The sequence below is a fragment of the Bactrocera latifrons genome, unplaced genomic scaffold, assembly GCF_001853355.1.
Source record: "Bactrocera latifrons isolate USDA-ARS-PBARC rearing strain unplaced genomic scaffold, ASM185335v1 scaffold_20, whole genome shotgun sequence".
Lineage (NCBI taxonomy): Eukaryota > Metazoa > Arthropoda > Insecta > Diptera > Tephritidae > Bactrocera > Bactrocera latifrons.
The window spans coordinates 683,071-697,156 of NW_017535519.1; the positions used below are offsets into that span (position 1 = coordinate 683,071).

At 33.7% G+C, this 14,086-nt stretch overlaps 3 protein-coding genes across 6 annotated transcripts in view; all 3 read left to right on the plus strand.

Annotated features, from left to right (window-relative positions):
- The first annotated feature begins 44 nt into the window (after nt 1-44).
- Nucleotides 45-1,590, plus strand: LOC108968029 (DNA demethylase ALKBH1). The gene is made up of 3 exons (XM_018931766.1): nt 45-239; nt 321-856; nt 914-1,590. The coding sequence occupies exons 1-3, from the start codon at nt 138-140 to the stop codon at nt 1,359-1,361; spliced, it is 1,086 nt and encodes a 361-aa protein (XP_018787311.1). The 5' UTR covers nt 45-137; the 3' UTR covers nt 1,362-1,590.
- A 2,286-nt stretch (nt 1,591-3,876) lies between these two features.
- On the plus strand, nt 3,877-7,325 carry LOC108968064. Its single transcript, XM_018931830.1, has 5 exons — nt 3,877-4,542; nt 4,598-5,575; nt 5,636-6,420; nt 6,491-7,160; nt 7,218-7,325. Exons 1-5 carry the CDS (start codon nt 4,276-4,278, stop codon nt 7,290-7,292), a joined length of 2,775 nt encoding a protein of 924 aa, XP_018787375.1. The 5' UTR covers nt 3,877-4,275; the 3' UTR covers nt 7,293-7,325.
- Nucleotides 7,326-9,767: 2,442 nt separating this feature from the next.
- LOC108968037 (zinc finger protein 214-like) overlaps nt 9,768-14,086 on the plus strand; it is a 21,904-nt gene continuing 17,585 nt past the window's right edge. For 2 of the 4 annotated variants that reach the window (XM_018931783.1, XM_018931784.1), the window contains exons 1-5: nt 10,158-10,198; nt 10,302-10,456; nt 10,522-10,596; nt 10,664-10,738; nt 10,798-11,121. In XM_018931783.1, coding sequence (XP_018787328.1) covers nt 10,391-10,456; nt 10,522-10,596; nt 10,664-10,738; nt 10,798-11,121 — 540 coding nt within the window. In that variant the 5' untranslated portion in view covers nt 10,158-10,198; nt 10,302-10,390. Of the gene's footprint in view, nt 10,030-10,139; nt 10,199-10,301; nt 10,457-10,521; nt 10,597-10,663; nt 10,739-10,797; nt 11,122-14,086 lie in introns of those variants that run through there. The other 2 variants (XM_018931786.1, XM_018931785.1) reach the window with 2 other exon arrangements.

A 14,086-nucleotide genomic window follows, 5' to 3' on the forward strand; every position in this document is an offset into this window, starting at 1 on the left:
GTGAACACCACCATATGAAATAACATTCATTTACACATATTTAGAATAAATTTGACGGGTGTTTAAACATACCTATGTTTAGGTTTTTTTGATAACTTTTTAGAAATTTTCAATATGTACTTTTTGTGAATTTAAAAATGTTTAAAGAAAAGTTCAAATACTACAAACGAAAATCACCTGTTCCAGATTTTGGCTCTGTCATAGATCTTGATAAAAATTTCCAAGAAATTGCCGCACATGTAAATTTACTTTATATTATGAGTATTATTTTGAGTAGCGTAAAATAAAAATATTAATATCAACGCAATTCTTCAATTTAGGTACACCAAGTGGACTTAACCCACAGACAAGATGTGAATGAACAGTTTCCAGGTCTAGAACCTATAAACAATTGGGTCTGTTATACTCTTAACTCCTCAGGTGCTATTGTAATAAGAAATCCATTCACCATGCAAGGCCAACGTTACTGGATGGCTCGTTGTTTAAAAGACTACCCGCAAACTCCAAATATAAATAATTTAAGCCCACAACTCTTTTCCATAGAAGTGCTAAATGATTGGTGGCAATCTTTACAACAATGCACTGACATAGATGAAATACGTCGTATGAACATCTCAATGAGATGGACTACTCTTGGGTACCACCATGATTGGGATTCTAAAAAGTACTCTGAAGAAAAGCGTGGGGAGTTTCCAAAAGATCTTGCCTCATTAAGTGCACACTTTGCTTCTGTTTTAGGATTTAAATTGTATGAAGCACAAGCAGCAATTGTAAATTTTTACCCAATCGGTACAACCCTTTCTGCTCATACAGATCATTCAGAGCCTAATCGAACAGCTCCATTGTTCTCTTTTAGGTACCATTCAAATTCATAGAAATTTATATAAATTATTAATGCAAACTATTGTTTTAGTTTCGGACAAACTGCGATATTTTTGATTGGTGGAAGAACAAAAGAAATGTCTCCATTAGCAGTATATTTACGTAGTGGAGATGTGCTCATTATGTCTGGTGAATCCCGTTTATGCTATCATGCTGTTCCACGTGTAATGAAAGCTCGTGATGAACCTTGGAACAATTTTGTTCATACAGAAAGTTCAATATCCATAAGTTCGCCCAGCCTTAAAAGAGCCCGAATAGATTCTACGCTAGTTGAAAAAGTTAATTCATATGGTATAGATACAACATTATATAAAAAAGTAATTGACGAAGCATTTTGGTTACCATTTAAAAACTACCTTAATTGTGCGCGCATCAACATTAATGTGAGACAAGTTTTAAATGCTGGTGTAACCAGGTTACCAAGTTTGGATAGTAATACTGAAGATATAAAAAAACGAATGCAAATAGTAATGACATAATATTTTTTTAGTATTACTATAATAATACATGTAAGAGGTGTATGTTACTAGTTTAAATGTAAATATATATTGTATTAAATTGATGAAAAAGGTGAACATATTTTTCATTCTGATTCCATCTGGCGCACTGAAAGTAAAATCATAATTTGCGATATCACAACTGTAATAAATTGTGAATTACTTTCAGCAAAAATGTGTAATTATAGTAATAAATGCAGGAAAAAAGTGACCATAGCTGTTTAATTCAAAATTGTTAATTACAATCAACTCAAAGTACCATAAACATAAATTATCTGAAAAATTAGTTTTTAAGTAAAATCGTACTCTCTATTGGTTCGAAATCATAGGTAAGTCATATTCCTGTGTTTGTTTTTTATGAAAAACCTGAAAAGGTGATGTGCTCATCAGAAACGGGCGTGATAGATGAAGACTATGTGTTGGAACAAGATGACATAGAGCCAGAAAGTCGTACAGATTTACACCCAAGACAAATGGCCATAAAAAATATCGGATTTTCTTCACCGGAATTCGTTGCTTTGAATTCTATCATAAGGGAAAACAATGAAACATTTAGGTATACTATTTTTTTTTTTACACGATATGCTTCATTCTTATGCTGCATATTTTTACAATACAACTAAACTCTGAACTTGCCTTGCTATTAGTGCTGCGTGTCATTATAACCGACTTGTTGGTAAAATCGTCCTATTAATACAGAGAAATATTAAATCAACCTAAAGTTGTTTAGGACTGATCGGGGCGTAACATACCGTTTTCGGATCGTAAATAAAATAATCCATGTGTTGTTATTCAATAATATATCGTTACTAGTATCCTTTTTCCGAATATATGTTGCGATTCTACTAAAATATAAATTGGAAAGAACCAAATATGTACATAAAATATTTAACTTCACACTAAAGAATTTTTATTTGTCAATCAAGCGAAAAGATTATCACAGTTTTTTCTTAATTGTAATGTTTTCCGGTGCCAAGTGTTCATTTGTTGTTTCCTATAATATTTACTATTACTAAACTAATTACGAAAATTGCGTACATTTCGAAGAGTAAGGCTTTATGATCACATTTTCCAAAAACCTAAAGTTTAACTAATTTCTTCTTTTGATTTTAAATACAAAATGGTAATTGTTCATTATAGTGGCTTTTCTGAAAAAGCAAACAATGTAATTTTTACGAAGTTAAGTATATACTTTTATTCATTCATTTACATGTTTTTATTTATGTTTCTATCGGGTGTATAACGTAATGCCGACAATCAAAACACCGACAAAACAAAATGCCTTGTCGGAAAGAAGAAATTTTAAAATAAGGCACATTAATAAAAAATATTAAATACATAAATACATTTAATAAAAAATTGGTTAATATGAGTAATTAAAAACAAAAAAAAAAACTATGTGTATCTATAAGATAAGAGTTTGCTGGCTGTAAGAGTTTTTTTTTTCTTCTTTTTTAAAGGCGCGATTTTGGCTCAAATAATCGAGTATAATATGTTAGTAAAAATAGAAAATAATGGAAAAAAAACTTCATCTGATTACATCGTGAAATCCATCACCTTTAAAACGCATATAAATATTTTTCTTCCAGATGAGCCGGTAACAAGTTGTAATATTCAACACTTTTTTTCAAAGCGCCTCTGGAGATTCACCGTCACAGGCGTTTTTTTTTCAATATTTTTCATTGAAAATGTTTTCGTTTCTTCAAAAGTTGTACAATAATATGCCATTAAATTTAATTAAATTATATTACTCATGTCGCCACAAAAAAGCTTTATCCTTTATCCTCTATCTTTTTTTGCCTTTAAAGCCTTTAAATTGGGAAAATGATTTTCTGACCTTAACTGAAAAAACTGTCTGCGCCTTATTTAGCGGTCAATTAACATTAAGAGATCGTTTCAGTATGAAATTTTCGGGAAATCGGATTTTTTGGATCGGATTTGCATTTTCGGATAGTACACAATATAATAAACATTCTCTAAAATTTTGAATACGAAATTCAAATTACAGTCGCTGTAGCGTTTATTGTAAAAGCGTTTATTGTTCTAATCTTTAATGCGTTTTTCGCAGAATGGTGTTTTTAAAAACGGTTTCACACTCTGGTAGAATTTTGTAGATATCTAATCTAATTTGGAGAACATTTTTAATGTCATTGGCTATCGTACTATGGAAGCTTGCATTGTTTTTTTGAAATTTTGCTTTTTTTTCTACGCCACCATTTTGTCAAATTTAAAATAATAAGAAAAACTTCCATAACGCGATAGCGACTTTCCTACAGATTAATAATCTTTTTGAAATTTTTTTTTAAGTCCAATATTGCGACGCAATCGTGGATATCGTACAGGACCTTTTTTTACGTGCAATTTTAGCAATTTATTTAACTACCATACACCCAATAAATAAACATAATCATAATCATCACATCATATATCATTTTTTATTCGTAATTCCAACATTTAAAAAAACCGTGAAAATGACTGATTGTTCGAACAATCATTTTAAGATATTTTCCCAAAAATAGGGATAGGGCCCTGGCGGCTTTTGAGCTCTGAGCATTTAACCTAAATTTTGTATCGATATGTTCCAATTTACGTTGTGATTATGTTGAAACTTGACCATGGTTGAAGTCTTTGTTAACGATTGCTCAATCGTTTGCATTCTTAAAGAAATTTTGTGTAAATTTAAATGCTTCGATTTGGTAGCACCGTCAACCAGGTAATTTTACCTGGCTTAAAGGAACAAAATTGACAGGTCGAACAGTTAAGTTTAAAAGGAAAACAGCTGCCATTTTAAAAGGATGAATAATCTGTAAAGTTTCGCTGAAACATTGTTTATTATAGTTATTTTTTATTTTGTGATTTTAAGAAAAATCAATAAAATTGTGGAGCATTTAAACAAATGAATCGTATTGAAATTGTGAATTTAATCGATCTTAGTATTGAGGATGACGATAAACAAATACAAACGTTGCATCAAAGTAATGCATCGCCGAGTAGTCTGCACAATCCCGAACAATCAATTATGGAGTGTACATTACCAGATGTTCTTATTGTAGAAAATGAAGGGCGTGAAAGTCTTGATAACAACCCTTTTGACTTGGCGCAAAAATTATCAACTCGACCCGAAGATCCTTTTGATATAGTCGAAAAGGAGGCTTGCGTAAAGGTGGGCAAAATATATTAAAATTAAATACTTATTACCGATTACTTTTATCATAAAGGCACGTTATTCTATGCAACCCCAAAATGAAGTTAAGGTCGGAAAGCTTTTATCACTCAGCGATGACAATATACTGGATGATGATGGTACGTGTCCTGTTAAAGAAACGGCTACTTTGGAGAAAACCGACATAAAAAATATCATTGACATGTCTGCTTCAAACTGCAGTTTATCAATCTATCATTCTGCTTTAGTCCACGAGTTAGATAGTGAGAGTCCACCAATTTCTATGTCCATTAAATCTACGCCAGATACTTGTAGCTCTGCGATTGAAAGCGATGAAAGTTCCGCAAATAGTGCTGATGGCTATTCTGCTAGAATACGGAAAGCAATGGAAAATCGGAAACGTCTACTTAAATTAAGCATAGCAAATTCAACATTTAATTCTCCATTGAGTTGTCGATCTCGACAGACTGATAGTGGATTTTCAACGGCATTTTCCGCTGCTGCGCACTTCAGTGATTATATGCTTGCGACGGAGTCGCCTTTAAAATTAGTAGACGATGATCTCCTAAGGGAAGAACCACCAAAATTATCAAACGCCGAAAATGATTTCGAAGCCGATCTAGAAATGTTGAGTATCCCCATGTTGAGAAAATTGCCATCACCAGTTCCTGAAGAGACTTCGTTACTGACAAGGGAAGCAGAAGAAGTAATGCCTGCGCCACAAAATTTGACGGTTCCAGATTTATCGGCTCTAAGAGAAAAATTACGGGCAAAGCGAGTGGAGGCCTGTAATGGTCATGATGTTGTGTCTTTAATAGATAACTTAAAATCTTTGTTATGCGATAACCAAATTGTGGATGACGATAAAAAAGTGAAAGCCAACTGTTTGTTAAAAAAACTGAGTACAGCCTTAAATACTGAAAAATGCGAAGATAATAACGATGAATTAATAAAAAATGTACATGATAGTGAACCATCAACGCAAGTGCCACAAACCATTGTGCGACAGGGAACTTTTGATATGGAATTAGAGGTATGAAAATGTGAAAATGCAAATATTAAAATTAATAAATTATTTATTTTGTTTTTAAAGACGAAAAGTAATAATGGTTGTGACAAAACTAGTGGAACTGCAGCATCGAATGATGATAACTCCCAAATGCCACATTCTATTCAGTCTACACAATGTTCGCCACCTACAAAAGAAATGCCAGAAGTAATGTTAAAATCCTCTGGTACATTTGATGGCGAACCAGTAACGGAAAGGGATAATCTGCTCTTACCACATGTCAACGCTCTTTCACCAATAACATCGCCAATCTTTAAACCATCCTTACAAAACACTGCCGCAACAAATCCAGATGTGAATGATATCATCGAACAAATAGGCAAACTACTTGAGCAACACCAAATTGCTACCCAAGCACCTAATATGGATGCTACGAAAGGTATTAATTCGTCAGGAAATAACCCGTTACAGCAATCCACAATGTGTAACCCCACATTTATTGTTGTTATGCCAACAAATTCAGTACAACCAACTAATATCCAAGATAATAATACCTCCAACTGTAACGTTGCATTGGATGATATGGATAGTAATATTGTACCTCGACGACGTGCACAATCTTTATCAATACATGACAAAGTTAAATTTGTACAATTGCCAATACGGTCGCAAGCATCCCCTTATATTACAGGTGAAGTACAGTCTCCTCTTATTGAGGGTGTGTCCCAAATAAATACCTCTATAGTAGAAATGAAAACACCAATACGTTCTACTCAACGACGGAATTCGTTTTCCAGTGGTACACCACATACGCCTCTTAGCTCATTACCTCAAGGAGCCGGTGCGACAAACTCTCGACGTTTACAAAAGTAGGCTTAAGTTCTTGAAATGTATTTATACTATATAAATGTATGTTAAAATGAATTTTTGTTTTGTTAGCACTTCAACAATCCAGTCGCGTTACTCACTCGGTCCTTCTAAATTACAAGAGCATGAATCTCAACAACATGCCGTTATGCACCCTATTTCACGAACCAATTTGAATGTTTTCAAACCGGATTTAAAGAAAAGAACCAAAACTCTGACGACGAAAACTTCGATTATGGCATCCAATGGCCCACTTAAGGCTGTAATGCCAATTAAGAAAGTAGCACCCATGCTTACAACTACAATTGCTACACCAGAAGGATCCAATGTAAATTCACGTATACCCTCCCAAACCATTAACATGGAAACTTCAATGAATTTACTTACCATGGCTGGTAAATTATCCAATACGAGCACACCAATGCCACCAACTCGAAGTGGTGAACAGATTTCAGGTTTTCCCAACGCATGCTCAACACCAGCCATTTGTAGTATTGCTAGAAGACCCAATGGCACGATAACAAAGAAAAATCCTCGGTTTTCAGTCTCTACACCGTCAAAATTACAGCAGCCACTTGCAAATACTTCGGGAGTAAAGAAACGGGCTTTACCTGAATTGACGAAGATCAAGTCACCGGTGCGCTCGCGAAAAAGTTTGAGCGGATTGTCTGTACCAGTAGTACGAGGTAGACAGTCGATGGTGAAACAACAGAATGCTTCAAAACAGACAACATCTCGATTGGTAAGTTCTGATAATTAAAAATAGTAGAAATAGTTATTATATATTTTTTTGTTTCAGACCACGAGATTAAGTACTCGTTCATCACTTTGTCCGGCATCTACATCTACTAATAAAGAAAATAAAAAGCCATAAATTTTCGAAATAAACAAGTCCATCAATCTCTTACTATTCCTTTTTGCATTTACCGCTTTTATCATTTGCCTATTATTTAGCGAATAGTCGAAAATATCTGCAGAAATTGTTGTTCAGCTGCTTCAGTGCGAAGGATTCGTTATTGCGTGTTTGTTTCGTACTTATAACATGTTTGTCAACTGAGTTTTATTAAGGTTATACGTATAATTTACTTTTCTTACATCTATTGAACTAAAAATTGTATTATATATGTAAATGTTCAACTAAGTGTAGAACCTTTCTGTTAAACTCTATTCCACAAAAAATAAAAAATGTCTAACGAAGTTATAAACTTAAAAATATTAGTTGCATTCGTAGACTAAGAAATAAATTGCTCTTTAGTGAATGCATATACATACATAATTTATTATAAGGCAATTGAACGTATTACCCTTCCTTACAAAAATTTGATGTTGATCGTTCAATTTCCAAAAATTGGAATGATGTTTGGAAAGAAAATGCGATGTCGCAAAATCTGAGGGTCTAATTCGCGTATATATATGTGACCTGGTCTACGGAAAGGGGGCTTAGGTGTCAAAAAATCCAAAAAATCAATTTTCACTTTTTAGTTGATTCGGATGGATGGAAGATGAGATTTATAACAGCTGTTTCCCAGAAAACTAGTTATCGCACGTTAGCCCTTTTCGTAGACCAGGTCACATATACATATATTTAACTTATCGTCTCAAATGATTCCTTCTATGTTTTACCAACAAATTTATCAGTTTTCAAGATGGCGACCTGAAATAGTGGACACGTCTTTTTCTTCCCAACAAACTGCTCATTTATTGGAACGTCTGATATAAGATCACTACAGCATATAGCTATTATACAAACAGAACGAGAAAAATCTAATTTTTGTATGGAAAACTTTATTATATAGGACCACTACAGCATATACTTGCAATACAAAATGAACGGTCAAAATTAAATCCTTGTATGAAAAGATTGACGCTTAAACAACTCGCGACAAACCTCCATAAAAATATTAAAAATTATAGCAAACTAGCAGCCCAGAAAAATAATTTATTGAGTCAGAGCTTCCCTGTGAACGATATTTAATGTTAATATAATTTTGGCAGCAATACAAATTGATTTTCAGGACTTCCGACCTGCGATAGACCAAAATACAGTTGGCCATGAGTAAAACATTCTTTTCATGGGTCAATTCTATTCAATACTAACTCGATAGTTTGGCCTTGGGAACAATTAAATTATCCTTCAATTCCTTTATAAGCAGCCCCGTCCCGTTGCACATGCTTGGATGACTTAAATTCCTCAAAAGCATAAATGGAATTCCAATTTTTAAAGCCATTCAAAGCAAATTCATGTTGTGGCAGTCCTGAAGGATTTAATGAATTTAAAAGCAGTTTTTTTTTTTGTTTTATTTGTATTTTTTTATTTCTCCGGGAATCTTCCGAATAATAAAATCGTTTATTTCGTTGACACTATCATTTCTGGGTGACACTATTGCCCTAGTACCAATGAAATGAAATGTCAGATGCATCTATTAAAATTTCTAAAATATGGACTACAATTACTTCTTAAATTCGGAGTAGGAAAAATTTCTTCCCCAAGTTTAAGCATTTGCTGTGGAAAATCATCATCAGTGATTCTATGAATATGAGATCTCATATTCGTCCGTAATTTTATATTTTCAATTGAAGTAAGTAATGGCGGCGATATTAAGCATGCTTTGATGATATCTGTTCGCGTACCTCTGTTAACGACAGGAATAATAGAAAATCTCCAGCGAATACAAAAGTAAAAATGAACGAAAAGCTTGCGAAATGAGGAAACGGAAGCTAAGTCAGCTCACTTCAAGCCCATTTCAAACAGCAGAAATTCGAAAATGACTGCAGAATAACCATTCGACCATTTGATGTATTCAATTTCTCATAAAACTATTAAGATTTGAGTATTTTTTTCGAACATCAAGATATAGTAATAATCCATTCAGATAGAACTTTATTCGCTTTGTTTGACAATTCATACTTTTACTTTAAAGTGAAGAAAGCAAAAGTTAGATCTTCTTTTCGAGTTACTTATTAATAAAAATTGCAACAGTTACTTGGCAGAGCGTAACGTACTCAAATTTTCTGTCAAAGCAAATGTCAAAAGCAAAAGCTGTATGTGAATTAGCATTATAGTTCGTAAATGTGCTGGATCTATTTTTTGTAACTTTTGTTTTTCATATTTTGTAAATAGAAAACAATAATTTTCTTCTTCTGAAGCGAATAAAAAAATTTAGCTAGGATTTTTTTAATTTAGGAAAATTTTCAAGTTAATCTGCTTTTGCATCTTGATGGCCACACTTCATCAATAATTTTTTTTTTTTACATATTATCGAGTATTATAAGTGTCATCACTTAAATTGTTGGTGTTCAAATTTGTTTACTTTTCTCGCAGATTCATTATTCTTAATTATAAATATAATATTCCTGAATAATAGAGAAGTATTAAAAAACATTAAACAAGGAAATTCAAATGGAAAAGCATAAAATTAAATGTGCAGATTTAAAGAAATGTGGAGAAATTACTACTCAGTTGACAATTGGCCCAAAAGAATTTTTCTTAAATTGTAGCTTTTGCGACTACACTTTTCTTCARTTAGGAGATTTCATTCAACACATTTGTGAGGATCATATGTGTAATTTTATGAACCCTAAAGTTGAAGATGAAGATAATCATTCCTTGCAAGAAGATATTGAACAAGATAACAACTTTCCGACGACAGTTTTAAATCAGGTGATGTTTGGAAAYACAATAAATCGACAGTTGTCYATTATATACTTTACATTAATWTTTAATTACAGGAAGATRYGGACGATGGTGATGCACAGWTCTCGWCGGCARRTTCGAATGAGGTGATGTTCGGAAAYTWRATKWMTCAAACATGAGTTTTCCATTATATACATAACTCCCTTTCATATAAATTCATATTGAAAAAAWTTATTTAAACATATAAAGCCTTACAGGACAGCTATGACAGTAAAACGAATTTACAAGACTTTGAAAAAGTTGAAATAGAGTTGGACGATAACCAGGTGAAAAAATCTATGGATTTTAAAGAGTTGAACATAACGGATGGATACGCCAGCGAAGAAGCTGAAGATAGTTTTAGCGTAAGTTTTTAAATATATATAAAGTTAATCCATGTTAAAGAAATAGTTTTCTTTTTTTAATACAGGAAAGTGAAACAGAAAAAAATTATATTGACAACGAAGTTGATGTAGAGAACTCTGAAATTGCGGCTCATTTAAAGGTTTTGTAATRTTTATATAGTTATATTTTATTTATGTTAAATTATTAATATTATTATTTTTTAACAGGAAAATAATACAAGCGAAAAAAATATTTATAAAGGATGTAATACAGAAAATTCTGAAATTGCTGCTTATATAGAGGTACAATAATTTGTACGTATTGCCTTATATTATATGATAAGTTTATATTAATTTAACAGGAACTTGGTTTAAATGGATCGTTTAATAAAAATAAGATGCTCGCAATATTTAAAGGGTATGAAAAGCGGCCTTTTCTGTGGGATAACGATTTGCAATTACCCAGAGATAATAAGAAAAGAGAGAAGGAAATTAAAAATATTGCTGAAGAAGTGGGTATTCCAAGCGAATGGGAGTCAGTTCGTAAAATAATTGGAAAATTAAGCAGTAGGCTTCGGACTGAATTGGTACGGAAAAAAGTTTATCTTTCTAAAGGCAAAATATATACACCTCTTTGGTATAACGATCTTACTATGTTTTTAAAGCCAAAACGAAAAAAAATTGAGGTAAGTTTATTTTTTATTTACTTTTATTTATTAATTTAACGCGAATCGGCACTATACATCAAATAACAATTATAATTCTAAATAAGACATCAGGTGAAACATATAAAATTAGGAATTAAACAAGTAACCTAGTTCGTATGCTAGTATTTTAATAAAACGTGTTTAACGAACTTTCTGAGGTTCTGTAGAGATCCGCTGAAGAAGTTGACATCACCGTGCAGAGAGTTTACCAATCTACAGATTATATCCTTTGGGCCATTGATTACATAGATACATTTTTGTTCGATCTGCAAGTTTTCAGAATCCTCGTTTGTCTGCGGTTAAGCTCATTTGGTGTGATTTCAAAGTCTGCAAAGATTTCTGGGGCATCAATTAATCCATTGAAGATTTTGAAGAAGGAAGATGAGGTCTGCAACCTGCTGTCGAGATTTCAGGTAATTTATTTTCAGGATTCTTCGGACGTCTTCTGTTGAATTGATATCGTTTCTGTGTCTGTTGCTGGATTCTCTCTACTCTGTTGAGCATTGGTAGGTAGCACTAATGCTGAGAACAGGCAGGTTAATTAGCAATTGCTCTCAAATTCCCTACACATACGATTAATCAACCCTAGTATTTCGTATGCCTGCGAAGTAATTTTTTCGATATGTTTCTTGAAATTTAGTCTTCTGGCAATAGTGACACCCAGGTCTCTGAGGTCTTCAACTTCCGTGAGTCTTTGGTCATTCAAAGTGTAGGTTAAAGGTTCCTGGTTATGCGACCTCAGATCTTGGGCCATTTTTGTGAATGGAACTGATGAACGACGATTTCCACGCCGATGGAAAGGTTTCGTAATGAAAAGACTTGCTGAATATATGTGTGATAGGTTGACAGAGCCCGGCAGCACAGTTGTATAGAAATATATTAGGCAGACCATCAGCTCCTGCTTTTTTTTTTTGGATCCAGGGCCACCAGCTGCGTAAAAACTTCATTGAAGTTAGCATTGAATTCATTTATCTCCCCATTTTCTTCAATATCAGCAGAATGATGATGACCAACTCCGCTGGGCTCATTGTATAAATATTTTTGAAGTAAAATGCGAAGATAATACTAATCTCCGTAACCGAATGAGCGGTTAGATCATTCCATGTCATGGTAGCTGGGTCGGTACCCCCTTTTGTTCTTGACAAACCTCCAGAATTCATTTTTGTCTGGGAAATACCTTCTTGTACTTTTCTATAAAACCAACTAACCTTATCCTCCATTTCTTCTATTTTGTATAGCCCAATCCAGTTAGATCTTAAAAAGAAAGCGTTAAGACTCACATAGTCGGCTTTCTTAAACGAATAAGAAGGAGGATAATTTGGTTTTAGATTAGCCTGAAAATCCAAGGAGATCTCCAGAGGCGGGTGATATAATATTTATCCGCAGTCGTGAAAATAAGGGTTTCGTTGATTGAAAGATTCAAATTACTGAAAAATAAATCCAACAGCTTATTATTTTTATTTAAGACACTCAATCAGAGCAGTGGTATCGTACGTATTCTCCCAATCAAAGCGCAGTGTACTGTTACGCAAATTGTAGTCTCCCACTATCATGATCCTTGAATCCGGAAATGTTTCTCTCAAATGTACTAATGTTTAAGTATGGGCATAGTATATCTCATAATTAGATTGTAGTGGTATATATACGCACCCAATGATGATACAAGCATTTCGCCTTTGATCCGCTCTACGTTATTGTTTCCAATGAACATAAGCTCAGCTTTAATTGCAAAGCAATCAGGACACCACCTCCTCTCTCGCATCTTATCGAAGTATCCGTGTCCTTCCTTAGTGTGATATAGGAGCTATCGATGAATTCATTATTTTGAATAGATGAGTAAAGAAAGGACTCTGTTGCTTGACGATGAGGTTAGGAACTCGCTCAGTTTTGCCCTTAGACCGCGCCTGTTCTGGTAGAATACGTGTAGCTGCTTTAGATTTCATTTCCTCGACTACGACGATTAAAGTTTGTATTAACAATTCTAGGGGTGCCATTCATGTATTTAATGGTTTGCAATTGAGACTGCTGACCCGGAGTAAGATCTGACTTGAAGGAAACTTGTGTGTCAGGATCAGGTTTGGATTTTAGTATATTTCTGGCATGAGTGACAGACTGTGTCTCAATCAGCAAAGGCCTAGAACGATTGGGTGATGGACGCCCTAGTTTGCGTAGCTTGAACGTAATAACCTCCTCTGGACGAAGTGGAGAGGATGAACTCAGTTTGTCTTCTATCTCCGCAACTCTTTTATCTAAATGTGAGCACTTTTTCGGCATAGCCGCGTTCAGTTTATTTATCTCACTCCATATATCTGAGAGGTTACCCTCAATAAACTACTTAAATTTATCAAACGTCGACTCAATTTTGTAAATTTTCATACTGATCGAGGGACTCGTTGTCTGTGACGCCACTGTCACCGTATTTATTGTTCACTTCGATAACTTTCACCTAACTTAACAAATCGATAAGTAATTAAATTTAGAAATTTATAAAAAAAAACAATTAATAAATGATAGGCACAAAATTTAGCATATGTTTACTTTTAGCCCTCTAGCCGAAAGCTAAATTAAAAAACATAATACATATAATTTGTTTAGTTTACTAAATAGTACAGTGTTTAATTGAAGTTCTATGAATGGTAAAGATATTATGTGCGTAAATATGTGTATAGGCTTATGATATGTTTGAAATTCATTATTTCTAAAATCGTAATTGAATCTTCTAAATCGTAATTGAAGCTAGCTAAATTAACTATGAATAACCGAAAATCCGAAAGGCGAACTCGTAGGGCTTGTCCCCGCACCGAGGGAGGAACATTGTCATGCTGTGCATGATTGGCAAMTCTTCCGCCCTCTTCGCGCAGAGGACAGGACCCTTCCAGCCTCCGAGCTTTGGAGCGTACTCCTTCAGCCAGTCAGCGGACGCCTCATCCACGCAGTCTACCTG